The sequence below is a fragment of the Lycium barbarum genome, chromosome 1 (genome assembly GCF_019175385.1).
Source record: "Lycium barbarum isolate Lr01 chromosome 1, ASM1917538v2, whole genome shotgun sequence".
Classification (NCBI taxonomy): domain Eukaryota; kingdom Viridiplantae; phylum Streptophyta; class Magnoliopsida; order Solanales; family Solanaceae; genus Lycium; species Lycium barbarum.
The window spans coordinates 2,955,057-2,981,536 of record NC_083337.1 but is presented as its reverse complement, the minus strand read 5'-3'; the positions used below and the strand labels follow the sequence as shown (position 1 = coordinate 2,981,536).

Here is a 26,480-nt window from a genome sequence, read left to right as displayed (position 1 = left end):
TAACCTCCAACAATTATCTTTCTTGGCATACCCAATGGGATTCACTACTTGTTGGTTATGACCTTGAGAAATATATTGAAACCTCACTACCTTCTCAACCCAACACACTTTGAACACGCCAAGATAAACTCTTACGCAGTGCTATTATTGCTACACTTTCTCCAGAGATTGTCCCTTATGTAATCTCTTCCAAAACTTCATATGATGCTTGGTTGACCCTGAAAAACCTTTATGCGACACCAAACAGAGCTCATCTCATAAGTTTGTGTGATAGTCTTTCCAAACTGTCCAAAGACAATACCCCTAGTACTGCTTACATCCAAAATGCTCGACAAATAGCTGATCAACTAGAATCTGCCGGTGCTCCAATAACTCAAGATGATTTGCTTTTACACATTTTAAATGGCTTACCACCAGAATATGATCTTATGATTGCTGCCATTCAGGCTCGTGACACACCAATTTCTCTAAAAGAGTTACATAAAAAACTTCGTGAGTTTGAGTCTCGTCTTCATCGGAAGGGCCTAACCACCACTATTCCAATTACTGCCTACTTTGCTGGTCGACAAGGCAATTCACAAACATCATCCACCAATTGTTCAAATAAAAGAGGCGGATCTAATAATTTTCAGTCTCGTGGACCCTCGAAGCAGAACATGGGAACGACGCTCTCCTCCAACTCCAATGTGGTTTGTCAATTGTGCGACAAGCCTGGTCACACAGTTAAAAGTTGTCTCCGTCTACTTGGGGCTATCCCGTGGCTTAGCAACTTACCCACCAACAACAACCGGCTCCCAAAAACACCACAAATCGTCAACTTTGCTAGTTCTGCAACCAACTCTCATTCTTCTTGGCTGGTGGACTCGGGCGCCTCTAGCCATATCACCAATGATCTCTCAAACCTTTCTCTACACAATGACTATGATGGTAGCGAAGATGTTATCATAGGGGACGGTAAATCTCTTTCCATTAGCCATATTGGTTCCTCCAAATTGCTTTCCACATCCCTTAACTTGCATGATGTGTTGTGCGTCCCTGATATGAAACGAAATCTAATTTCTGTTTATCAACTTTGTTGCGATAATAATGTTTCAGTTAAGTTTTCACCATTTAATTTTGTTGTGAAGGATTTGTGCACGGTGGAACAGCTAGTGAAGGGAAAGCCTAAGGATAGAGTGTACGAGTGGCCAACCAACCACCCAACTAATGACATATCTTCACTTTCTCGTCCTAGCCCTAGTGCTCATGTCGTCTCCACCAACTCTCTTGAACGTTGGCATCAACGTCTCGTCCATCCTTCCTTGAAAATTTTACGCTATGTTTTTTCAAGATTGTCATTTCCGAAGTCTAGTTTGCAGGAATCTTTCCATTGTAATTCCTGTCATTGCAATAAAATGCATAAACTGCCTTTTTCAGTTTCCTCTCTTCAAAGTAAAGCTCCTTTAGAACTTCTCTATACAGATGTTTGGGGTCAGGCTCCAATTCAGTTCATTGATGGTTTTAGCTATTATTTGATATTTGTCGATCATTTTACTAAATATATATGGTTTTTTCCAATGAAGAGGAAATCTGAAGTTTTTGAAATTTTTCCTAAATTCAAAGCAACAGTTGAAAAATAATTTCAAAAGTCAATTATCTCTATTTATAGTGATAATGGGGGCGAATTTCGTAAACTTCAATCATTTTTGGAAATACATGTGTAACACCTCGTGCATTCGGACTAAGATTTGACTCATAACACGGGGATCTAATGAACCCAATTTGAGTAGTGTGTTTGAAACTCAATCAAGACATGAGAAGAGTCCTTGAGCAAAGGAAAGTCGGAAGCTACCCTACGGAGCGTGTTTTTAAGTGAGTTTGCACCATATCTCAATTAAAATGCGTATACGGAAAAATATGTAAGGAATTTGTGAAAATTTCCTTCTTGAAAGTTGTAGATCTTTGAAACGCCTTTCCAACGATATATTATGGAGGTCAAACAGACATCTGTACAAAGAGTTATGCCCGTTTTACTAAAACAATGTTCTGTTGATTTACGACGGAATCTACGGGCCGTAGATTTAGGCCGTAAAATTGGCCCAGAAAGCCCAAATCACTGTGATTGATTTACGGTGGGATATACGGTCCGTAAAACTTTTATGGGCCGTAAAATAGGGCGTAAAATGGGTCCGACAACAATTTTAAAATTTCGTTTTAAGTTTTTTTCACTTCATTCTTCACACCCCCAAGCCCTAAAACGACCTTCTATTCTCTCCCATCATCAAGAACACCAAGGTAAGCCTATTCTAATCATTCCAAGTCAATTCTAATATATATATCCTTGTAATCTAAACCAGAAATCATCATTCCTAACCTAGAGTTTTCAAGAAACCCCATTTCAAGGTTCAAGATTCAAGATTCAAGATTTTGGAAATCTTCTTCAAAGTTAAAGTCTTTGATTCAAGTTTGGAGCATTACCAGGTATGTAGAGTTACTATCTACGTGTGGGAACATTAGTGTTCTTCCCCACGCCTCATAATCCATAAATTATGATTCTCTACTAAAACTAGGGTTTCTATACCATGCTCATGATAACCCTAGGTCCATGTCCATGATTATATTATGTGTGAATTATTATAATTCCATCATTGAGTTCTTAATATTTCTTTATGATTATTGAGAATCCGTCTGTAATCCATGAAAACCCATATCTTATATTCCATGGGTTCTTGCATGCATGTTTTTAAATAAAAATGCTTATTTCATGAATATCCTACATGTCTACAAGTTTTCATGCAATTGTATTATATAACTATATTCATGCCATGACTCAAGATACATACATGCTAAATACAAGTTATTTCATGAAACCATATTTACAAGTTATTTCATGAAACCATGTTTACAAGTTATTTCGTGAAATCATGATTACAAGACAAGTACAAGTTAATTCACGAAAATCATGGGCTTCTTAGCCAATTATATCATGTTCATGTTTTTGGGAGTTGCACGAATTACTGAGAAGGCTCAGATAGCCTGAAACTACGTAGCCACCGTAGGACAAGGATCGCTCCGCCCAGTTAGGATGATTTCCTTAATTTGACACTGAATGGATCCATCAGACACGTTACCACCTTATACCCTGGTAAGGTATGGGGGCTCTGTTGGTCCGGCGAGGTACCAGACTCTACGTATCCACGTGGTGATATCATGTTGTCGGTTTATGAAATGCTATCATGTTTTACTTATGTTATATATATATATATATATATATATATATATATATATATATATATATATATATATATATATATATATATATATATATATATATATATATACTCATGTTCATGTCCAGGTTTTCAGTTTCAGTTCTTATCATGTTATTCCATGTCCCATGTTATTTCTTTCAGTTGCTTTACATACCAGTACATTCAATGTGCTGACGTCCCCTTTTATTGCCCGGGGGCCTGCATTTCACGATGCAGGTACAGATTTACAGGACGACGCCTCTGCTCATTAGGATCTGCACGTACCAGCTTATTGGTAAGCCCCATCTCATTCGGGGTTTAGGCATTATCTTTCTTTATTTAGTTTTGCATCTAAAGGTATGCTGGGGGCTTTGTCCCAGCAAGTATTTTACGTGTTTCAGACTCATGCTAGAGATTTCATAGACAAGACAAGTGTCATGTTAGACTTCCAGAGTTGGTTAGCCGGTTTGGCTCATTTATGATATTGCCCGCATTCATGACTTAATCAAGTACTTATGTTTAATATTATGACTTACTATGTTTTATAAAAGCTCATTATGCACTTCACGTTATATTTCCGCTCATGTATGCCTCATGATGATTCAGCAAGCCATGTGGTTCGCTCGGTCACATGCAGTCAGGCACCGAGTGCCGTGTTACGCCCAGGCTATGGTTCGGGGCGTGAAAACATGACATCTCCCACTTTTTTACACCACCTTATACCCCCGAGCATAATGCTTCAGCTGAGCGACGCCGTCGTCATATTGTAGAGACAGGGCTTACAATGCTTCATTTAGCTAGTCTACCATTATCGTTATGGTCGTTTGCTTTTCCTACAACCACATATCTTATAAATCGCATGCCTACACCAGTGTTAGATAATGACTCACCTTATTTTCGCCTTTTTGTTCGAGACCCTAATTATCTAAAATTGCGGGTCTTTGGTAGTCTGTGTTACCCCTAGCTTAAGCCCCTTAGAAAACATAAATTAGAAGCTCGGTCTGCGCCGTGTATATTTTTAGGGTGCAGTAAAAATCAAAGTGCATATATTTGCTTTGATTTTACTGCATCTAAATTTTATATTTCACGGCATGTTAGATTTGTAGAGGATACATTTCCCTATAAATCTATTGATTCTACATCTTTCAAATTAGACCAAGACCAAGTGCAAAGCTGGCTACCCACGCATTATGAGATCCCTTCTTCTTCTTCACCTCTCCATCCTATATCTCTACCTTCCCATTCGGTTGGCAACTCGAGCACTCCAAAATCTGCAGAGGACTCTCCATTGAGCGGCACCCAAGGTACAAATACGTCACACAATATAGTGGAAACTAATCATGAGACAGTATCATCCCCTCCCTCTATTGATGTTCCCAACCCCGACCCTCATCCAACCCATCCTATGCAAACTAGATTAAAAAATAATATTTTTAAGCTTGTCTCACACCTTACCTTAACTGCTCAAACCACTGCTAAATCTCCATCCACTACTAACTTGGCTCCTAACTCCTCTAATTCCGAAGATATTTCTTACCTTTCCCTGGAACCACGAACTACTAAGGAAGCCATGAAAAATCCCAAGTGGGCAGCGGCCATGACAACTGAACTTGAAGCGCTCATAAAGCAAAACACATGGACGTTAGTACCATCCGACCCCTCAAAAAATCTGATTGGGTGTAAGTGGATTTTCCGAGTGAAATATAATCCAGATGGGTCCATCAACAAGTATAAAGCTCGTTTGGTTGCCAAAGGATTCAACCAACGAACCGGTATCGATTACGGTGCTACGTTCGCTCCTGTGGCCAAGCAAACCACTGTTCGCACCTTACTATCTTTAGCCGTCTCTAATGATTGGGTTCTTCGTCAAGTTGACTTTAACAATGCATTTCTCAACGGCACCCTTTAAGAAGAAGTCTATATGACTCAACCTCCGGGATTTGTTGACCCCGTGCATCCCACCCATGTATGTCGCCTAAACAAAGCTATATATGGACTTAAGCAGGCACCTCGGGCTTGTTACTCTGCACTTAAGGGCTTTCTGGTTCATTTTGGCTTCACTACAGCTCATTCGGACCACTCTCTTTTTCTCTACAAGAAGTCAAGAGTCACAATCTACTTGATTCTTAATGTAGATGACTTGATCATTACTGGTTCTATCCTGATGTTGTTAACCAGTTTATTATGCAGCTTGGAAACAAGTTTTCAATCAAAGACCTTGGGGATCTTGATTATTTTGTTGCTGTTGAAGCTAGGCGTACGCCTGAGGGTTTATTCATCTCTCAACATAAATATGTGTTGGATCTGCTGGAACGTGCCAATATGTTGAATGCAAATGTTGTCTCGACGCCACTGTCTACAACACACAACCTTCGGCATAATGATAGCCCGTATCTCAATAATCCTATTGCTTATCAAGCCCTCCTTGGCAGCCTCAAGTATCTTCAATTCACGAGGCTAGACATTGCGTTTGCCGTCAATAAATTAGCCCAGTTCGCCACTCAGCCCACTGACCTTCATTGGTCTTCCCTTAAACGAGTCTTACGTTACTTGAAGGGCACGTCTGAATATGGCTTGTTTTACAGTCGACACTCTCCAATATCTCTCCATGCATTTTCTGATGCTGATTGGGCGGGGAAACATGATGATCGAAGCTCCACTAGTGCAAATGTGGTATTTATGGGCCGCAACATTATCTTGGGTGTTCTCGCAAGCAGCAGTCGGTGGCTCGATCATCTACAGAAGCTGAATATCGATCGGTGTCCTCCACCATTGTTGAAATTTGTTGGCTTATTAATTTGTTTCAGGAGCTTTCTATTCCACTGCCTACTGTTCCTGTAATCTACTGTGATAATCTTGCGGCCACCTATGTTTGTGACAATCCAGTGTTCCACTCAAAAATGAAACACGCTGAAGTTGACTATCATTTTGTTTGCTCCAAGATTGCTGCTAAGTTTCTTCGTGTGACACATATCTCATCTAAAGAGCAACTAGCAGATCTCCTAACCAAAGCTCTTCCGTGAAAGGATTTTGAGCGTCTTCGTGTCAAGATTGGCGTTTCTCTGCGACCCGCCATCTTGAGGGGGCGTAATATGGAAACCAGTACCAAGATTGATTCTGATTGATACTAGTTACCTTAATTAGTTGATTCAATCTTGATTTTGATCTTCTTTTGATTGCTTCCTGAATGTTCATAATTCTGATTTTATTTCTTTCCTTTTCTGTTGTATATTTCCAATTATTATCACTCATTGTATTGTATATAAACACCACTTGGTTCAGTAAATAAGACACAACAACTTCTCTGTTATTCAACTCTCATAGGAAGAAGAAGACAGGGTGAAGAATTAGATTTTTATCGCGTTACACCTCCTTGAAGATTTCACAATTTTAAAGAAACAAGGGTCTGGCTCTACAGTCTTGATAATTTTAGTTTTTCACCATTTAAGTATTATCGTAAAGTGTGTTATAAATTTTGTGGTGATCGTAGTATATTTAGTTCTTTCTTCTTCTTATTTTTTATATACATGTTAATTAGTAGAGATTTTTTACGCCTCAATAGGATTAGTAAGGTAAGACCTGCCCTCTTGCTTATACGTACTTTTTTTTTTAGTTTCGCTTTTATTGTATAAATAAAAAAGCTAGCCCTGGTACCTTGCCTAGTGGATTTGCTTAAAAATAAAAACGGAAAAGGGCCTAAAATACCCTCGAACTATTGAAAATGGAGCAAAAATACCCTCCATCCACCTTTCAGCCCCCAAATACCCTTACCATCCACCTATTGGGTCTAAAATACCCATATTGCTAACAGAATATTCTGGTCAAACACGTGGCATTTTTTTATTGGTTGGCTTATAAAATTAATTAAACTAATTGACCAGATAACCCAAGTGCCCCCCACCCCCTACCCCCCCGCGGTGAAATGTTTTTTTTTTTTTGAAAAAAAAGTTGACATTTTTTTTGCACCCCACCCCGCACCCCTACCCCCCCCCCGACGCAAAAAAAATTAATATTTTTGAAAAAAAAAGTTTTGACGTTTTTTTGGGTTTTTTTAGCTGGGAGGGGAGGGGGGGGCGTAGGGGGAGGGGAGGGGTGGAAAAAAAGTCAACTTATGCCTTTTAGATTTTTGGGGGGTGGGGGGGGGGGGGTGCGGGGGAGGTGTAGGGTGCGGGGTGGGGTGCAAAAAAAATATTGTAGTCTACACTTGTGCCTTTTAGATTTTTGGTTGAAAATATACCATGTTTTTTAGGGTGAGATATTTTTTTTTTTGGTAACTCAATTACATTAGACATTTTAATTTATCAAGACATTTCACAGTACTTGTGCTTTTTACTAGGAAGTTGAGAAGCGTAACAATATTTTTTTTGCACCCCACCCCGCACCCTCCCCCTCCCCCCACCCCCCAAACCCCGCACCCTACGCCCCCCTCCCCTCCCAGCTAAAAAAACCCAAAAAAAAACGTCAAAACGTTTTTTTTCAAAAATATTAATTTTTGTTTGCGTCGGGGGGGGGGGGGGGGGTAGGGTGCAAAAAAAAAATGTCAACTTTTTTTTCAAAAAAAAAAAAAAATTCACCGGGGTGGGGGGCACTATCTGGTCAATATTGCAAAAGTTAATTAGTTTAATTAATTTTATAATCCAACCAATAGAAAAATGACACGTGTTTAATGAAAAGATTTTGTTAGTGATAAGGGTATTTTAGACCCAATAGGTGGTGATAAGGGTATTTTAGACCCAATAGGTGGATGATAAGGGTATTTGGGGGCTTAAAGGTGGATGGAGTGTATTTTTGCTCCATTTTCAATAGTTCGAGGGTATTTTAGGCCCTTTTCCGAAAAAAAAAAAACATGTTCATACTAATCCATTAGATGTTCATCTTCGAGAACTCCGCTAGAATACTTAGTTAACTAGCATAGCTTATATGATAAATCCGTCCCAAATAGATTCAACACTAAATCAATAACTTTTCCTATAACAAGGAAATATAAATTCAAGAAGCAAAAGATTACAGATTATTTAGGATAACATCACTATCTTAAATCATACGTCTACATGGGGATATATCGATTGCTTGGTGGATAAGAGTTCAGATAAAGGATGTGATGGTTCTGAAAATGTCACATGATAACCCACATGGCCAATGAAGAAGATCAAAATAATCCCATGATTTTGTTTCTGGAATCTGTGACTATGGTGGGACTCAATTTTCATGTAACATAGAGTGGAATCTTAGCCTTCACTCAAAAAGTTTGTTTCTGTCTATGATATATCTTATGACTAACCCCTCACTTTTCCCTTTCTCTGGCCTACCCTTTATCTTTCTTCTCTTGATCAAATATACTCTAGTGATATTACGGGTATTTAATTGAGCACGAATTTAAGAAAGAAAAATTCTTAATTAGAACTTGTAATCTTAAACACTTATATGATATTTGTGTGCGCGATCGATTGTAAATTGACGCGTATTCGGAATTTTAAGATTATGAGTTAGTTTCTGAAAAAGTATAAACTATTTATACATAGTCAGTGAATTTCTTAACACAAATAATTTTTTTTGGCCAAAGCTACTAAGACGTTCTGCTGAACCCGTAATCTATAGCTCCTCTTCTAACGATAAAAGCATGTCATACATATAGGGTAACTGACGTTAAATTATTTTCAAATATATATAAAAATATAATGTTCTTCTTTTAATGGACTAATAAAGAACAAAAAATAAGAGGCCATAAAGAGAAACAGATAGTAAGTCAATCCCACTCCATTTTGCGAACCTATTATATGAAGATAGTAGGTCAATCCCACTCCATTTTAAAATTTTCTTAATTGTCCTTGTTATTTTTTACCAAACACATTGAATATAAAAACATTTCTATGATTTTTTTCAAATATCTCCATATATATTATACTTATTCTAAACCTGCTATGCTGAGTCCACCTCTATTCTGACTTGATCTTATTCCCCAACACTCCCAAGAAAAAGGAAGAGAAATGGGATATGCAATTTCTGATGGTCCTGAGTACTCTAGCACCATAACTAGACCATACTTCATTACTATCTTATAATGGAATATTGACTAGTCTTGGACTCCCAAAAACAGAAAATTAAAAATATAATAAGATCTTTCTATAACAGTCATCTTTTGTAAAAATTAATAACTTATTATAGTGATTAAGCTTTTTCTTAGAATTGATATATTAAAAAGAAAATTAAAAAAAAAGCTGAAATTTAGAATCTTATTCATTAGTAACCGGCTATATATTGCCAGTAAAAGTTACTGACTGTGAAAAAGAATAAACTCTTATATAATATATTCTCTGTATTAACATATCTTTATAGTAGCAAAAAAATATTCAAACAAATAATATAGTTAGAGAGAGATTTGATGGTATACATTCATTCGGCGCATTAATGATGAAGGGACATAGGACACTAAGAGCCCGTTTGGATTGGCTTATAAGTTGGCTTATAAGCTGTTTTCAGCTTTTTTGAGTGTTTGGCTGGCCAGCTTAAAGTCATTTTATGCTTAAAATAAGCTCAAAAAAATAATTGGACCCATTTGACTTAGTTTATCTAAAGCAGCTTATAAGCTGAAAACAGCTTATAAGCCAAAAAAAATAAGTTGGACTACCCAACTTATTTTTTTCAGCTTATAAGCTGCAAACAGCTTTAAGCTGTAAGCCAATCCAAACGGGCTCTAAAGAGTTCATCATCACTATATATGTATAATAATATTGTTATATATATAATGTAATTTTTTAATATAGCGGAATTCGAATGAACTCCTTCCGTCCCGTAACTCCGCCCCAACTGCACGTTTGAAATAATTCTCGTTTTAATCATGTCTCTTCTCTCTTATAATAATAATAATTTCCTTCTTTTGTTTCTTTCAAGAAAGAACTGCAATGGCACATGAAAGACAGAAGGGTGCTTCAATTTAAGGTGCCTTTAAATTATAAAAGCTGAAAATAGTATGATGGATAAGCTGTACGACTCACAAAGTTATAAGAGTAAAACTCCAAACACAATGTCATCATTTTTCAGATTTTCCTCTGAGCAAACTTGTTGATTGGCTCCTTTTCATTCACAGAAAACATAGCAAATTGAAATTCATACTTCTTTATTTGTTTTTTGTTTTATCTTACGTACTCTTTTCATATGTCCATGCAATTCATCATATTCGTCTTTACAAAATTGTCAATGATTTGTCATGTATAGCAGTTGGGAATCATAATTTTCACTAAAGAGATTAAAAAATATAAAGAAATAAATTTATAAAAAATTGAAGATTCAATATTTATTACTTCTATGTGTATAAATATAATTTTTACTTTATATGTATAGTCTCCGAGCTCCGCCCTTGATATATAGTGAAAGGATGAGAGATGCAAAAAATTTGTTTGTGTAAACTTCTTAAAAACATGGCATCAGGGATTTATACTCGACTTCCAAAATTATTTTGTACAATACTGATAAAATTTGAGAAGTTAACGGAAATCTAAACGTTGAATGAATCTAAAAGTCTTATATATATGTAATCTCATTTTTTTTTTATCGGATGTCCCTGAAGGGACATATGTAATCTCATATCTAATAACCAATAAATAATGCTGGACAAATATATGAGCATCTAAGAGTGTAGCCTAGAGTATAAGAAAATTATGGGAGAATCACGTTCAAACCCTTAACGAAATAAAAAGAAATATCGAGATGATTTCTTTTCATTTGTCTATGTCTTGATCGGTTAACCGATATCTATATTTACAGAGGCATGATTTTTTAGCAAGTGAGTTCAACATCTACTAGATATATGCATAAAAAAAATCTGATGAAGTTCAAATATGGGAGCTAGTAGCAGACGAAATAATATAAGTGCACGTAAGCTAGTTCGTACAAAATATATATTTTTCCATGGAAGGCATTGATCCCATTACAAAGATCCAAGTTTTTGGAAATCTCCCATTGGTTACTAATTAATTAACCAGGCTAATGAGAACCCTGTCCTGTATCCTCAGTAATAGATATTACTATAGAATTTATAGCTATGGCAAAAACCACATGATGAAATATAAAGGAGAATTAGTTAATGATATACTATATGGTATTAATCTGAGTTGTCGGTTCATTGGATTCCTTTTGTGTTTAGAAAAATCTGACAACATAAAATAAAAGAAAAATTGATCATCAGAAATCAGGGTAATTAAAAAGTTACTTAAGAAAGAGAGTTTTTCTCCTGACTTCCTCATGTCTTTGGCTGTGAAAATTTTGTACTTAAGTGCTTTTATGGTCCATGTTCACTGGATACTTGCCATTGGCCATTCTGTTGTTGTTTAGAAAAGACCCCTTTGGATTCAGTTCTCACCTAAAACAATTGTATATGAATTTAGAATTTTGTGTTTGACATATGTACCTGGAATAAAGGCATGTACATCAAAGGATACAAAAGCATATGTCAGATGGTGCTGTCATTGGACCTGTATACAAGTTATCTGTTATTTCCTCCAGATTTTAAGTATATCGGTTCTAAGTTCCTAGGACAAGATAGCAATTAGGTTTGGCCGTTCCGGAGATTATTTATACGGAAAAGGGCCAAAATTACTCCTAAAGCTTTTGGGAAATAGTTTATTTATACCCTTCGTTATACTATTGGGCCAATTATGTCCTTACCGTCATACTATTGAGTCAATTGTACCCTTACTGCTATACTATGAGCCAAATATGCCCTTAAGTTACACGATCTGCCACGTGTCACAATCACAATGGCCCATCCCATTCCCCCTATAATTACACCTGGATTAAATTATCACCGGATCCGACCCGCCAATTTATTTCACTCAACCCATTTTCGTTATTTCAAGATTTTTTGTTACATGATTTTTAGTAAGACTAGTGCATTATTACAGGATTTTTTGTTGTCTTGTTATAATGTTCAAAACGGAGAGTAGAAATGAACAACTTTTTCCTTTTTCTATTATATTGTGTAGGGGTGTATATGGACCGGATTGGTTCGGATTTTTTAAACATCAAACCAAACCAATTGCGTCGGGTTTTTAAATTTGTACACCAAACCAAACCAATAAATTTCGGGTTTTCAACTTCAGGTTTTCTCGGGTTATTCGGTTTTCTCGGGTTTTTTTTGGGAATAGTCTTGATACAAAATATATAACTTTTACTTCAAATATTTCTTTAGTCCTAGTAAGATACAACTATATAATTAAGGTGTTTCTTAAGAAAATAACACAAATGTGAGAAGAGTGATGACATTGTATTAAAATATTCAACAAAAGATAATAAAATCGGTTAAAATAAATATTGTTAATTAATAAGTCATAAAGAAAATGACCACAATCTAAAAATACTAAGTAATGCTAAAACAAGTACGGGTAATAAATATTAATTACATGACAAAGAAAAAACTTAACTTTTATATTTTCACTCTCTAAATCAATTATGCAAAACTAAAGAATAGATATCCAACATTATTGTCATTCCTAGTGGTAAATTGAATTTTTTTTGTTAGCATTAGTGTTGAGTTGGTTTTGGTTTGGACTTTATTTGAATTACTAACATTCATAGGATATAAAACTTATTGACATTCAAAATTCTAAGTTCAAGCTTGAATAATATGATAATAGATAAAAAAAACTATGAAAAAAATTTAAGAAATATGTATAAATTACATTACAAATAAATATTTTTATGTATAAAATATTTTAAAAATTAAATACATGTAATGTCGGATTGGTTTGGTTCGGTTTGACTTTTTTTTTAGCTAAAACCAAACCAAACCAATTATGGTCGGATTTTTTTTTTCAACACCAAACCAAACCACTAATCGGATTTTTTTTCTCGGTTTGACTCGGTTTATCGGTTTGGTGCGGTTTGTCGGTTTAGTTTGTACACCCTACTTTTTATTGTGTATGATGTTCACAATGAATTACATTTACCAGTAAAAAGACTTGTGAAATGAACTTCAATATTTCAAGTCGTAGTCCGAATTCTTTTGAGAACTTAAAACAAACTTCAAATTCTTAAACAAACTTCAAATTTCAAATAAAGTAACATTTTTTTCATGTGAAGTTGTTAGAGAAATGGGCGCTTTAGATTTTGCTATAGGAAGCTGCAGACTTCAATTTCCAACATTTATGTTGCTTTCAGTCTCAGTAGAATGGGTCGATTGGAAGATAAACATATTGATTTATTAACTTTGAATATTTGAAGCACAAAAAAGACGCCCTGTGTTTTCTTGGATCCATGAAAAAATGATGGCTTGTTGGTATGCTATTGAAGAATTACTTCAGGGATAGGGAAATAATTTTTAGAGATAATTTGCAATTACATTTTGGAAAATGTACAAAGCAGGGATTATAACGAAAATGGGTTGGGTGAAATAACGTGACAGGTCGGATCCGGTGATAATTTAATCTGGGTGTAATTATAGGGGGAAATGAGTTGGGCCATTGTGATTGTGTCACGTGGCAGACCGTGTAACTTAAAGGGCATATTTGGCCCATAGCATAGCGGTAAAGGCACAATTGGTCTTAATAGTATAACGGTAAGGGCACAATTGACCCAATAGTATAATGAAGGGTATAAATAAACTATTTTCCAAAGTTCAGGGGTAATTTTGGCCCTTTTTCGTTATTTATATATGCATATACAGTGGCGGAACCAGAATTTTCACTTAGGGGTTTAAAAATATAAATAAGTAAATACACGAAGAAGCCAAAGTGGTTCAACATCTACTATATATACATAAAAATAAATAAAAAATTGACCTTGTATATACACTGTAATTTTTCACCGAGGGGTTTCGGAACCCCCTCGAGCCTACCTAGTTCCGCCCCTGTGCATACTTGGGAGCATACTTAATAAGTAAAATTTAACAGAAACACAAGATTTGTGTCAAAATTATTGGATTTTGTCTAATTCTAACTCTAAAGGTAGATCCGCCCCTGCTGCTCACGTATTCCTTTTTTTTATTTTTTATTTTTACTGGTATTATATTTCATGTTACCGGTTTCACTTATTGTGAATACTAACCTGTAATTCTCTTAGGTGACCTGATGCAATGCAAATTTTATTATACTATAATGTGTAAAAGTTAAACACTTATGAATGTACTTAACTTCATATTTTGATCAACTTAGGTTTTTATTAGTGACGGAGCCAGAATTTTCACTGAGGGATTAAAAAATAAAGAAGTAAAACGGACAAATAGACCACTTAAAATTGCATTTGCGAGTACTTCTATTTAATAAGCACACATTGGTAACCCAGCAATTTTAAGTTCCCTATTCTAATTGGTTAAATTACATTGATGGGGCAAAAATCACTCACAATATACAACTTCAAACCATGTTATTAGTACTTAGAAAAGTTATAAAACAGCGATAGGGTAGACTTGCAGTGACATTGAGCTATGTGTAATCCTTCTCAAAGAAAATAGTGCTTGTTTTTCCGGCCCAATAATCAAAGTTGGAAGCCCAATAACCCAGCACTACCATAGGATGAATGGTTCAGTCCCATATTATGAATTGAGAAAGGGAAAATTTCATAAATGACTACATTTTAAGGGTTAAAAATCTGGCATAGCAACATTTTGCTTATTTACAGCTCGTAGCTACTTTTTTGTTTGTTATATTCATTTTTTTCGTTGTATTCAATTTTTGTTTTCGCTGTATTCATGAGTAAAATAATTTTTCCCACTGTATTCATGAAATAATTATCTGTATTCATAAATTGGCTTATTTTATTCATGAATACAACAAGTAAAAAACTGAATACATATACACCAATAATTACACAAATACATCATATTTTCCGATATGTATACAATAGATACAGGCGAAAAATACTGTATACAACATAGATACACCAAAAAATTAACAAATACAAGCGAAAAACATTGTATACACGGTAAATATACAACAAATACAGCGAAAAACTTAATGAATACACTGAAAAAGAAACGTGATTTTTCAGATCCGGTACCGGAATTTGACCAGAAAAGCCACCGTCGGCCAGACTCCGACAAAGCAACACTTGTCGACGGTGAAGATCTGATGTATATCCGGTCAGATCCGGCAAAGATTTGACCAGATCTGACCGTCAAAGTTCGCCGGAGAAGGATGGAAGGCCAATCGGTGAAGATCTGATTAATATCCGGTCAGATCCGGCCAAGATCTGCCCGTCAAAGTTCGTCGGAGAAGGACGAGAGGTCAATCGGTGAAGATCTGATGTATATCCGGTCAGATCCGGCCAAGATCTGACCGTAAAAGTTTGCCGGAGAAAGGTCGTGGTGGCCAGCGACAGAGCAGGGGTGGGGGAGAAGGGAGAGAGAGAGATGGGAGGATTGGGTTGGAAGTGAATAATGTGATGATGGGGTATTTTACTTTGTATATATATGTATATATATATAGCTATAAGTTGTATTTAACATATAATTATTAGCTATGGAATGTAATTATTTTAAACTATAGCTACTAAATATAAATATGTAGTAATGTTAGTTATGCTATGTAGTTATCCCATTGAGAAACCCAATCTTGGTACATTTTGGATCTGTTGGAGATGCATGTACATCTTTCTAGCATGGTTTTGTAGCATTAGCACTTCTATTTGCGAATCAATTTGTTCGATCTTAGCTTTTACATATACAAAAATTGAGTACACTAGGGGTTGCTCAGCTAGTCAGCGCCCCCCCCCCCCCCCCCCCCCAACCCCAAACACAACCTCAGGGTTGGAAGTTCGAGTCACCAAAGGAGCAATAGCTCCAATAAGGGGGATCAAAGGGGAGCGGAATAAAAAATATATATATACACTTTTCATATTATAATCACGTTCTTCATCAAATGTTTGGATGTGAACTGTACTCAGCCACTAGCTTCTTTAAAATGTATCACTAGGATCTAAGATTTACTTTCTTTATATATCTAGTATTTTTTTTTCTTGTTTTGTCGATGTGAAATCTGCCTAGGGTGGTATATATCGGTAATGATGTTCATTGTAACATTTATAATAGCTCACCAACCTGATTTTGCTGGTTAATACTATGAAATGTACTAAGTCATCATGCAATGAGTATAGTGTTAAACGACCATCTTAGATACTTAATGTAGGATACTAGACAAATCCAGAATTTGAAGTTTATGCATTCCTACAACAAAAACAACATATCCAATGTAATCCCACTATGAATTCCTACAACAAGCTCAAATCAATACTACAATACTAACTGGCAGTCAAATATTATAAATAGTGTCTTAGATTAAAGCTATTGAGCTCACTTGAAGCTGTAACTTACATTGTACATCCACTGGGGGATATAGTGAACTATATGGCATTGTTATTTTTGGTTAAGAACTCACATAATTGCAGTTAATTCACACAACTGAAGTAAGGCAATCTCATACTCACAAACCAAACACAGACAGTTGCAAATAGAAAAAATACCATTTACTATCAAAGTTCTCATCGGTTTGTGCAACATCAGTACAACAACAATAACTACACCTCGATCCCCAGCAAGTCGGGTTCAGCTATATCAATCATCAATAATTGTTCATGTCACTCCATTTTTGTGCAACATCAATCAGTGGAAAAAATTATATCTATTTTACATCCATATCTCATAAGTGGCTTACAAAATACACAAATGATCTTCCAGGGAAGACTAAAATCCAGCAGTCAAAATTGATCAAGCCCATTAATCATCTTCTGATGGTAGAGTGGGACTCTTTGAGCAGACGTCGTTTGCATGAAGTTTTAACATTTTCTTCTCTGGATTACACAGACCTAAAGGATAAAATGAATGAAACATCATTATCAGAATGTTGGCAAGTACAAGGAGAAATATTGTCAATGGGAAAGCAGAACACAGAGATCAACAATCAAGAAACCAAGTGTATATGCAACAAGAAACAAATGGGCAATGTATCTGTTAGCCTTGGAACATAATCACATTATAAGATTGTTACTTCCACCATTAGTAATATATCCCATAAGCTAATAGTACATGTTGGATATTCTTTACAGTAATATGTCTATCACGTGTAGGAAATAGACAAAATCAAACAATTTTTCATCTGCATTGCTGAATGTTTAAATTTCATCATCAAGGATGGAGAAAATGACAAAAATGGTCCCTTATGTTTGGAGATAGGTTCAAAATTACCCCTAAAGTATGCTATGAACAGTTTTGGTCCTTTAAGTTTACCAAAAGAGAGCACTTTCAGTTTCCATTAAAATATTTAACAAACTCTATCTGTTAGATTTAACGGGAACTCATGCCAAAAAAATAATTAGGGGGAACTTACATTTGGAGGTATAGTTTTTGCAATTTCTGCTATTTTTTCTCTATTTCTAAAGTTTGATACAACTTTTTGATGTGCAATTTCTGCTATGTTTCGTCTACTTTTTAGTGTCTAGTACAATTTATTGTGTTGCAGCTCTAGGATTTGATGACTTGGCGTTTATGGTTTAATCTTTTCTTCCACAGTTCTCATCAAATGTAACATACATAATTTGTTAAATATGTGACGGAGACTAAAAGTGCTCACTTTTGGCAAACTTAAAGTACTAAAACTGTCGATAGAATACTTTAGGAACTTATTTGAACCTACTCCCAAACATAAGGGACCATTTTTGTCATTTTCTCTCAAGGATGCACCAAAACAAAAGCATTATTTGCTATTTGTTCCAACGCAAACTAAACAGCACGAGGGCTTATGCTAATGGTGAACTTAATGAAAGATTGAAGGACAGACCTGAACACTTTGGAATATCCCACACAGCAATAGATGAAGCTGTACACTCTGGTTCACATAGTTGCTTATTGTTCTCATGATTGACATTCATCGCAAGCATCCACGCTCCAATGGTAACATCCTCATTGCTAAACATTCGGAAACTGATAATTCACAGGTAAAGGAGAAAACTAATGAGCTATCACTCCTTTGACTGCAAAAAAGCAGAACACGAAAGGCTCAATAAAATAAAGAAATGAATCCCAGAAACACTGTGATGTGAAATGATTTTTAAAGACTGTAATGTGAAAGGATATATCAAGCTTTTTACCATAATGATCTCGTGTTATCTCTAGTTTTTTAATCTTCTAAGTACCCAATATTCTTTGATAATTTTAGTTTTACAGAAAAATCATCTCATCATGTAAGAAGTTGCCAACGCATCCTCTTATTTCCGTATATTTTAACTATGATTGACTTCCGATTAGTAACCTTAGCTTAGATGAAACAAGCTACTCCATTAGTTCCATCTTTAAAAACTTTGTATACGCCGACTGTTGCCTTCTGGTCAGATAGAATTCAAACTACAGCAACTTGAAATTTCATGTTACCTGCAGGGCGAGCTTACAACAAGAAGTCTAACATAATAATAGAAGTTCTCTAACAAGTCTAAAACCTATCCTTAACTAGTAGATATCACCTACATGGATCTTTTTCTTCCATTGTGCCCTATCATTAGCTAAGTCTGCATTGATACCAAGGATTTGTAGGTCTTTCAAAACACTTTTCTTCAAAACAGATGAATGACAGAAATATTTAAATAAAGCACACTAGCCTGTTGTTCCTCAGGGCAACCAAACTTGCAACAACATCAGCGGAAAGTGCATAAATAGGACCATAAGCATGCAGAAAATACTCCTTCCCTAGAATAGATGAAAGTGGTTCATACCTGTAGCAGTTGTACAGATTCAATAAGACAATACTGAAGATAAAAACATAATAAACGTGATAACAGATAACACGACTTTTTGTGCACAATTAGTCATATTAAGTATTGATCAAGCATCTATCAATGCCATTTTTTTTTGCTAGTGATCATTGTGTTCTCAAAATAAATAAATAGATAAGAGGGAAGAATACCTAAAACGAGAATCAGAACTTCAGAAGTACAATTTTGGGAACGAGTTTGGGCATCTTTTTTTAGGGACATCATGTTTGTTATTATTATTTGTGCATTTTATATGTCGAATTGGGAGACAGGAATCACTTCTAACAAAGGAAATACAGGGAGTAAGTTGCAATCCTAATGACTTCCAGTACCAAATAAGTTCTATTAAGCGAATCATGTTTGAACTCCCATTTTAACAGTCCTGCTAGTAATATTTAGGATATTCAACTTGAAATGCTCTTCACATGTTTAGACTAATAAACTAGACAAATTATCTTGCCAATTATATCAGCATATGGGAAACTCCTATCAGACTAACCATTTGAGTTTGGGGTCGGTGAAAACTGGACCCTTTTTCATGCAACCAAGGTAAGTTTGTGAGTGAGACCGCTCTTTGGCCAAGAGCAATGAAAGGCGATCTGTTCATGGAATACCAAAGCAACATGAGTTCATAATAACACACAGACCTCGATTAAAGAACAATAAGAACAACGAAACTTCACAATTCTAGCTACCTGGCCGTAAATATATGTCATCATCAGCTTTAACATAGAACTCGGAATCATAAAGTGCATAGGCAGCCTTGAAAAACGCTAAGCTGCAAAAAGCATCTTGGTGTAAGTGTAGCCCACAAACAGAAGAAACTAATGAATAATAAATGTCAGAACTAACGTTTTGTATGGGAGCTTACTGTACTCTTCTTCAATGTCTAATAGTACAAAATCATCATATTCTGCTACCTCTTTCTTAAGCGCTGACATCTTAGATTTATCACTTGTTCTACCAATAACAAATCTAAAGGACAAGCCAGTCGCTTCTTCTAACCTGCAATATTCATTCAGCTGGTTCAGCAAAATATGGTCAACCAAAATTCACAAATACGGTGTAGTGCAACAACATATAAAAGTGATTCGCGGATCAACTGCTTATACACATATATAGGCATGGTTATTGCAAAAAAAAAGAAAAAAAAAGCTAATGAAATTTTCAAAGAAACTCAAGAAGGAAGAGCTGAATAAGGGAATGAATTATGAAAACTTCTTGAGAAATTATATCTGGACTTCAATCAGTCATGCTACCAAAATTTGCTTATTTTAAAAAGTGTTTTTTGTTGAGAAGCGTTTTTTTTTTTGGAAAAGTACTTTTAGCAAAGAGAAGTTTGTGTTTGGCTAATCAATTTGAAAAACACTTTTGCTAATATTAGAGCATACTTTGTGCTTGGCCAATGTTCCCAAAGTGCTTTTGGGAATAAATAAGTACACTTTTTTTTAGCTTCTGAAAAACAAATTTTGCTGCTACTCCAGAGAACTTATTTTTTCCTAAATGCTTGGCCAAACACTTTAATTTTCTAAAGTAAGCACTTCTGACTTCCTAAAAGCTTGGCTAAACAGGCTATTAGTTTCTTTTAAAAAAAACAAAAAAACAAAAAAAACTTTCTGCCTAAATGTGCCTGACGGATTAACTAACCCAACTTCTTCCAGCCAGTAAGTTCCTTCCTTCTCTTGTGTCCTTATACTTAGCGACTCTACAATAAACATTATGTCCCGTTCCATTCCATTTTCAGTTTTCTATAAGCTAATAATCTACAACATATTGGTCAATTCCCCATGAGTTCTTGCTGGTCAAGTTTCAGGACACAGTCAGATGAAACAGTCAGCCTTTGACAAATGATTCAGAGAACAAGAAATCATTTGAAATAGATTTTCATTAAGGTTAGAAAGACAACAGACTATGTAGTAAGTACCCCCACCATATCTTTCTGATATTCAATCATTATTTAATATGTAATATGTACTTTTCATTTTTATAACAACAATATCAATCCACATGCTGTAAATATTCCTACTGCAACTTGGTCCAAAAGCTATATAAACTCAACGAACCTGACTTTTTGTTTTCAAAAAGAAAATGAAGCTACCTTAGGCTCTCAAAACAGCTAGAGTGGAGAGAGTTCAAATATACTATCAATCAATCAATCGACTACACCTCAATGCAAACTAGTTGGGATCAGCATTTAAATCAATGCTGCTCAAATAGCCCGCATGTGACAAATGATTCAGAGAACGTGGAATTATTTGAAATAGATTCTCATTATGGTTAGAAAGACAAGAAACTATGTAGTAATTACTCCCATCATATCTTGCTGATAGGCCAAAAAATGTACTTTTCATTTATATAACAGCAATATCAACCACTTACTGTAAATATTCTTACTGCGTCTTTCTCCCTTAAGCTACATAAACTCAAGAACATGCCTTATTGTTTCCATAAAGAAATGAAGCTACGTTTAGCTCTCACAACTAAAGTTGGACTAGAGATAGAGAGTTAAAACCTACTCCCTCCGTCCCATTTTAAATATCGCTTTAGTTCTTTTCACGTCCATTAAGAAAAATAATAAATACAAGGTATAGTTCACTAAGTTACCCCTATTTATTAGATGCTTATTGAGAATTGAGCAGTATTAAAAAGAACTATAGTACTTCTTTAACGTTAAGGGTACAGTTGGAAACAACTATCAAATTTAGTCTTGAATTCCTAGAATGACAACTTTAAGCTAAAGAGACAATTACGACGGGGCGGAGGGAGTATCAATCAATCAACTACAGCTCAATTCAAACTAGTTGGGGTCGGCATATGAATCAACTCTTCTCTATTCGGATCCAAGAGCAATTTAAGATCTGAAACTAAAATCTTTCCGTCTGTGCAAGCCTAGGTGGATAGAGTTACCTGATACTTGTGCTAGTGAGAGGTAGCACGTACCCGAGGAGTTAGTCAAGCTGTATGCGCAAGCTGGCCGGGATACCACAATTATAAAAAAATATCTGAAACTAAAATCTTACAAAATATCCTCTACAGAAATAGAGTATGAATTAAGGAATCTATTCCAAACATCTACGTCACGGTTCCTTACTTCGACAGGGTACAAATATCTAAATTTGATATTTTTAGATACCTTTTTAGACCTATTGCCAATACTAAGTAGCAATCAAAAAATTGTATCCACTTTTCATGATTTTATGCATGGATCAGGTATATCATGCTGATAAGTGAGATCTAAGAATATTTACATGTAGATATAAAAAAAACAAGGCAATACTTTTGAAGCCCTTGGTGATCAGATGGAAACCAAGTCCTTCTCAACGACCTCCTTCGAGCAACCGACCCGAACCCGGTCTGAATTCCAACAAAACCCATAACTTTATGCCTCTTATACTCTCCATCAGTAAGCCCACTTTCTTTTTCCACCATGGCTCCTCCTCCTTTTCCTATACTCTGTTGGAAGAATAATTCAAAGTTGTAGGAAACCAAATTTGATATTCATTTATTGGGAAATTTTCATAAATATACAAACCAACATAAATTATTACGCCACATAGCCATATTTCAGTTTATACAATATTATACCTGGGAAAGCATTATACATAACGTATCAACTGTTTTTTCTTTTGAAACTGCATATCAACCTTGTATAAAATGAGTTTATACACAAATATGGGCTAAACCGGTAACAAACTCATATGGTCTAAAGCGTGTAAATATTTTTTCCCAGTAGACAACAACAGCAACATACCCAGTGTAATCCCACAAGTGAGGTCTAGGGAGGGTAGAGTGTACGCACACACATAGGGTAATTTTCCTTTCATTTAATTCATATCTAAATAGGATTTATAGTCAAAATAATATAGAGTTTTTGCACTATTATAAATAGGGTGCTAAAACTTATTTTCATATAGCAGAGAGTAAGGGATAATTACTGAGTTTATGAATAAAATATTTTTCTTTCATACTTACAGTTCTTCTATCCCAAGCAACAGAAACAGATCTTGGTTCAGCATATTTACAGTTATAACCTCCTAAAACCCGCTTCGAAATGGCAGTAAACCCGAATATAAACCCGGTAAAACCGATAATAAAACATAGTGTTAAAATTGTTGATCTCCTAGAGTTGTAGTAGTATGAAGTGGATGATCTGGCAGTGAAGATTTTTGGGTTTGTAGGCATTTTTAGGCAAAGGGGTTGTTGAGAAAATGAAAAAAGAACAGGTTTTAATGTTAAAGATTGGATCTTTAAGGTTCTAATGGATATTGTGTGAATCTTTAAGGTTGTTCATAGCAAAGAATTGGAAAGAAATAGAGATTTTTGGGTTTAAAGGCAATTTGAGGCAAAGGGGTACTTGGAAAAATGAAAAAAGATCAAGATTTAATGTTAAAGATTGGATTTTTAAGGTTCTAATGGATATTGTGTGAATCTTTAAGGTTGTTCATAGCAGAGAATTGGAAAGAAATAGAGATTTTTGTGTTTAAAGGCAATTTGAGGTAAAGGGGTACTTGGAAAAATGAAAAAAGATCAAGATTTAATGTTAAAGATTTGATCTTTAAGGTTCTGATGGGAGATTGTTGTGTGGATCTTTAAGATTGTTCATAGCAGAGAATTGGAAACAAAGAGAGATTGTCAAAGTTTAGATGGAGTTTAGAAGTCTGTACATCGATGTTTGATCTTTAAAAGTTTGGTACTGACAGTGATATACTGCCAGATTTTGAAAGGACAGAACTAGATGTTTGTACTGATATAACTAGAAGTACAGGGCAGTTAGCATTTTCAGTTTATAAGATTTTACTCCCTCCGTCTCAATTTTTGTAGTTAATACTAGGGGTGGGTGTTCGATTCTTTAGTTCAGTTTTATCAAATTTTGATTCACCTATTTCAGTTTTGGTTTTTTGAAGGTGGACATCGAATACCGAATTAAACTAATTCGGTTCGGTTCGGTTCTTTCGATTTCGGTTTTTTGAAGTTCGATTTCGATTTTTTCAATTCGTTTTTTTTTTATATGATAGTAGAAGCGATTCCATTACACTAATTCATATTCTCAAAAGCAATAAAACATAAAACTGATAAATTTAAATTAAAATCAAACAAACAGGATACACAAGAACAGAAAACCATAACCATGATATAGGATTACTAGGTGTTATATATACATACAGTAAGAATAACTAAGAAAACACATAAACGACAAACATTCATCCTACAGACACATCCTAGTCACCTTCCTTTGTTAAGGATATTTGATTTTCTCAACTGAAGTGAAAAATTAGAGATACAAAAGCAAAAGACGACTTGTTACAATTGGGTTTTTTTTTTGGGCTTAAACTTAATGGGTCTGGACTATTTTAAATTTTTAGGTAATGTATTGAATTTCGTTGTGTGTTCGGTTCTTCGGTTCGGTTTTATCAAACTTCGGTTCGGCTATTTCGGTTTAGGTTTTTTGAAGGTGGACACCGATACCGAACCAAACTAGTTCGGTTCAGTTCTTTCGATTTCGATTTTTTGAAGTTCGATTCGATCCGATTTTTCAATTTTCGGTATTTATGTCTAACCCTACTTTATAGAAGAGAGAGTTCATGCCAGGATCGTCATTTATATTATAAAGTATAAATATAAAAAATATAAATATAAATATGGGTCGCAGTTGCTTTTGCTATTTCATGTTCAATCCTTTCTTGGTTCCCTATTCATTTTTCTTTTTCTTTTTAATATATATTGATCCCATCTTTTAATTTCAGTTGACCATTGAGGGAATTCATGGTCGACGACGATCCTGACATGAACTCCCTCTTCTATAAAGTATAAATTTTTTATATTTATACTTTATACTATTATAGAAGAGGGATAAATTTTTAGTGAGCTATAATGAAGAAAATTGTATTACACCCTATCCAACATCTCAATCATGTTAATGACAAGAATCACCTCACTAATTTACCAATTTCAAATATTTGCTTATCAAATTTTATTTTAAGGTCAATTTTTTATGTCAATTGATCAACTTCAAGAGCAAATGAGGAATCAATTTACTTTTATATGACTTGATAAATGTTTCATTAAAAACAAAATATCCTACAAACCTAATACCTTATAAACGGTACAACATATTTATTTTGAAAGATGGAATTTTTTCTTTCAACAATTTGTGAAAAATATAATGAATTAGGCCCATAATAGTAATATGAAAAATTGAAATGATTAGTAGTGTGCTTCAATATTTTTACAATGATAGGATCCAAATATTTTATTAGGATAAAGTTTTTAATTTGTAATAAACAAATTCCCTAATAGTTTAAAAGATAGGAGACAAGTGCCAAAAAAAAAAAATTGAAATAAAAGAAAAATGTATGGGTCAAAAAATTAATTTGATGTGTAACTATTTAACATAAACTTTAGTAGAATTTAAATTAAATTTTAAAGATAATACATTTATGATGTGAGACTACACGATAATATTTTCACTAAATTGATATAAATGATAAAAGTACTTATTATATCATTGTAATTATGAAAGAAGAATAGAAGCAAATATTGTATCATGCTAACAACTTTTTTGCTATCTGTCGAGATAAATTACGCATTTGAATTATGCGCTGAACTTTCTAATTTTTATTTGTGAATGGTAAATAAGAAATGATTGATCTTCAGGATAATAATGTACAATGACTCATGGTTGTTGTATAAAATACAATTCAATCTAAGAAGCAAATATATATATTTGCAAACCTAATAAATTTATAGCATTAAGCGATAGTATAAAGCAGATAGAATGTTAGATTTTTAGTGCTTTACAACTTAAGAAATGAATGTTCTCATAATTAAAAAATAATAAGTTATGTTACTTTATTAAATTATACTACTAAAGTTTTGGTTAGGACCAATAGAATGTAAAGATTTCAACGGAACAAAAACTTTGAGATGAAATGAAACCAAATAATTTTATGTACATACTTCTTAGAACGAAAATGTAGTCATACTAATATTATGTTTGTTGTTAGCTCATATTAGGCCTATTCGCACGAGCATCAACATCTAGTATCATAAAAAAAAAAGTAATAATTATTTTCTTAAAATTATCTTTCTCAAAGGGTATGTTCAAGCTAAAAACACAATCGCTGGGAAATAATTCTGATTTTCGACGGACTTAACTTCCCGTTTCATCATTCGTTCCATGTACTAATGACGCGTAGTGCTTTTATTTCCATTTTTTAGAGCATAGGTTTGTTAGATTAAATGGTTTTGACATTAAATTATGATTATTATTCTTTTTCTTAATAAATTGCATAATGCTATAATTATAGATTCTTTTATTCAGAATTACATAGTTTGAAACTAACAACGAATTAGTATCGATAACCTAGGTGTTCCTTCTGACCTTAATAAAATGAAGTTGGATCTCAAGAGTTCTGGCAAATAATTGTGTGTCATGACAAATATTTTTTTCGAAACAGGTTATTATCAAAATATATCAAAAATAAATAAGGAATTCTTAACATTCGTTCACTGTTTTTA

The 26,480-nt window shown here is 34.5% G+C and overlaps 1 protein-coding gene across 3 annotated transcripts; it reads right to left on the bottom strand.

Annotated features, from left to right (window-relative positions):
• Positions 1-16,663: 16,663 nt before the first annotated feature.
• LOC132629017 (probable beta-1,3-galactosyltransferase 14) lies at positions 16,664-23,749 on the bottom strand. 3 transcript variants are annotated; one of them, XR_009578133.1, is made up of 8 exons: positions 22,935-23,749; positions 22,240-22,415; positions 19,815-19,967; positions 19,658-19,740; positions 19,462-19,561; positions 18,810-18,923; positions 17,996-18,188; positions 16,664-17,024 (listed from the first exon to the last, which is right to left on the bottom strand). XR_009578133.1 is itself a non-coding variant. In XM_060344764.1 (8 exons), the coding sequence occupies exons 1-8, from the start codon at positions 23,142-23,144 to the stop codon at positions 16,936-16,938; spliced, it is 1,068 nt and encodes a 355-aa protein (XP_060200747.1). In that variant the 5' UTR covers positions 23,145-23,746; the 3' UTR covers positions 16,664-16,935. The 3 variants fall into 3 exon arrangements, 2 of the variants coding, with proteins under 2 accessions (XP_060200747.1, XP_060200755.1); XM_060344764.1 differs by having other exon boundaries at positions 17,996-18,138; positions 22,935-23,746; XM_060344772.1 differs by lacking the exon at positions 18,810-18,923 and having other exon boundaries at positions 17,996-18,138; positions 22,935-23,748.
• Between the last annotated feature and the right edge of the window lie 2,731 nt (positions 23,750-26,480).

Coding starts and splice junctions, on each gene's coding strand:
- LOC132629017 (XM_060344764.1), bottom strand. CDS start 23,144: ATGCCTACAAACCCAAAAATCTTCACTGCCAGATCATCCACTTCATAC. Junction 19,562..19,657: donor TGACATATATTTACGGCCAG/GTAGCTAGAATT, acceptor TTCCATGAACAG/ATCGCCTTTCATTGCTCTTG. Junction 17,025..17,995: donor GGATATTCCAAAGTGTTCAG/GTCTGTCCTTCA, acceptor TTTATCCTTTAG/GTCTGTGTAATCCAGAGAAG.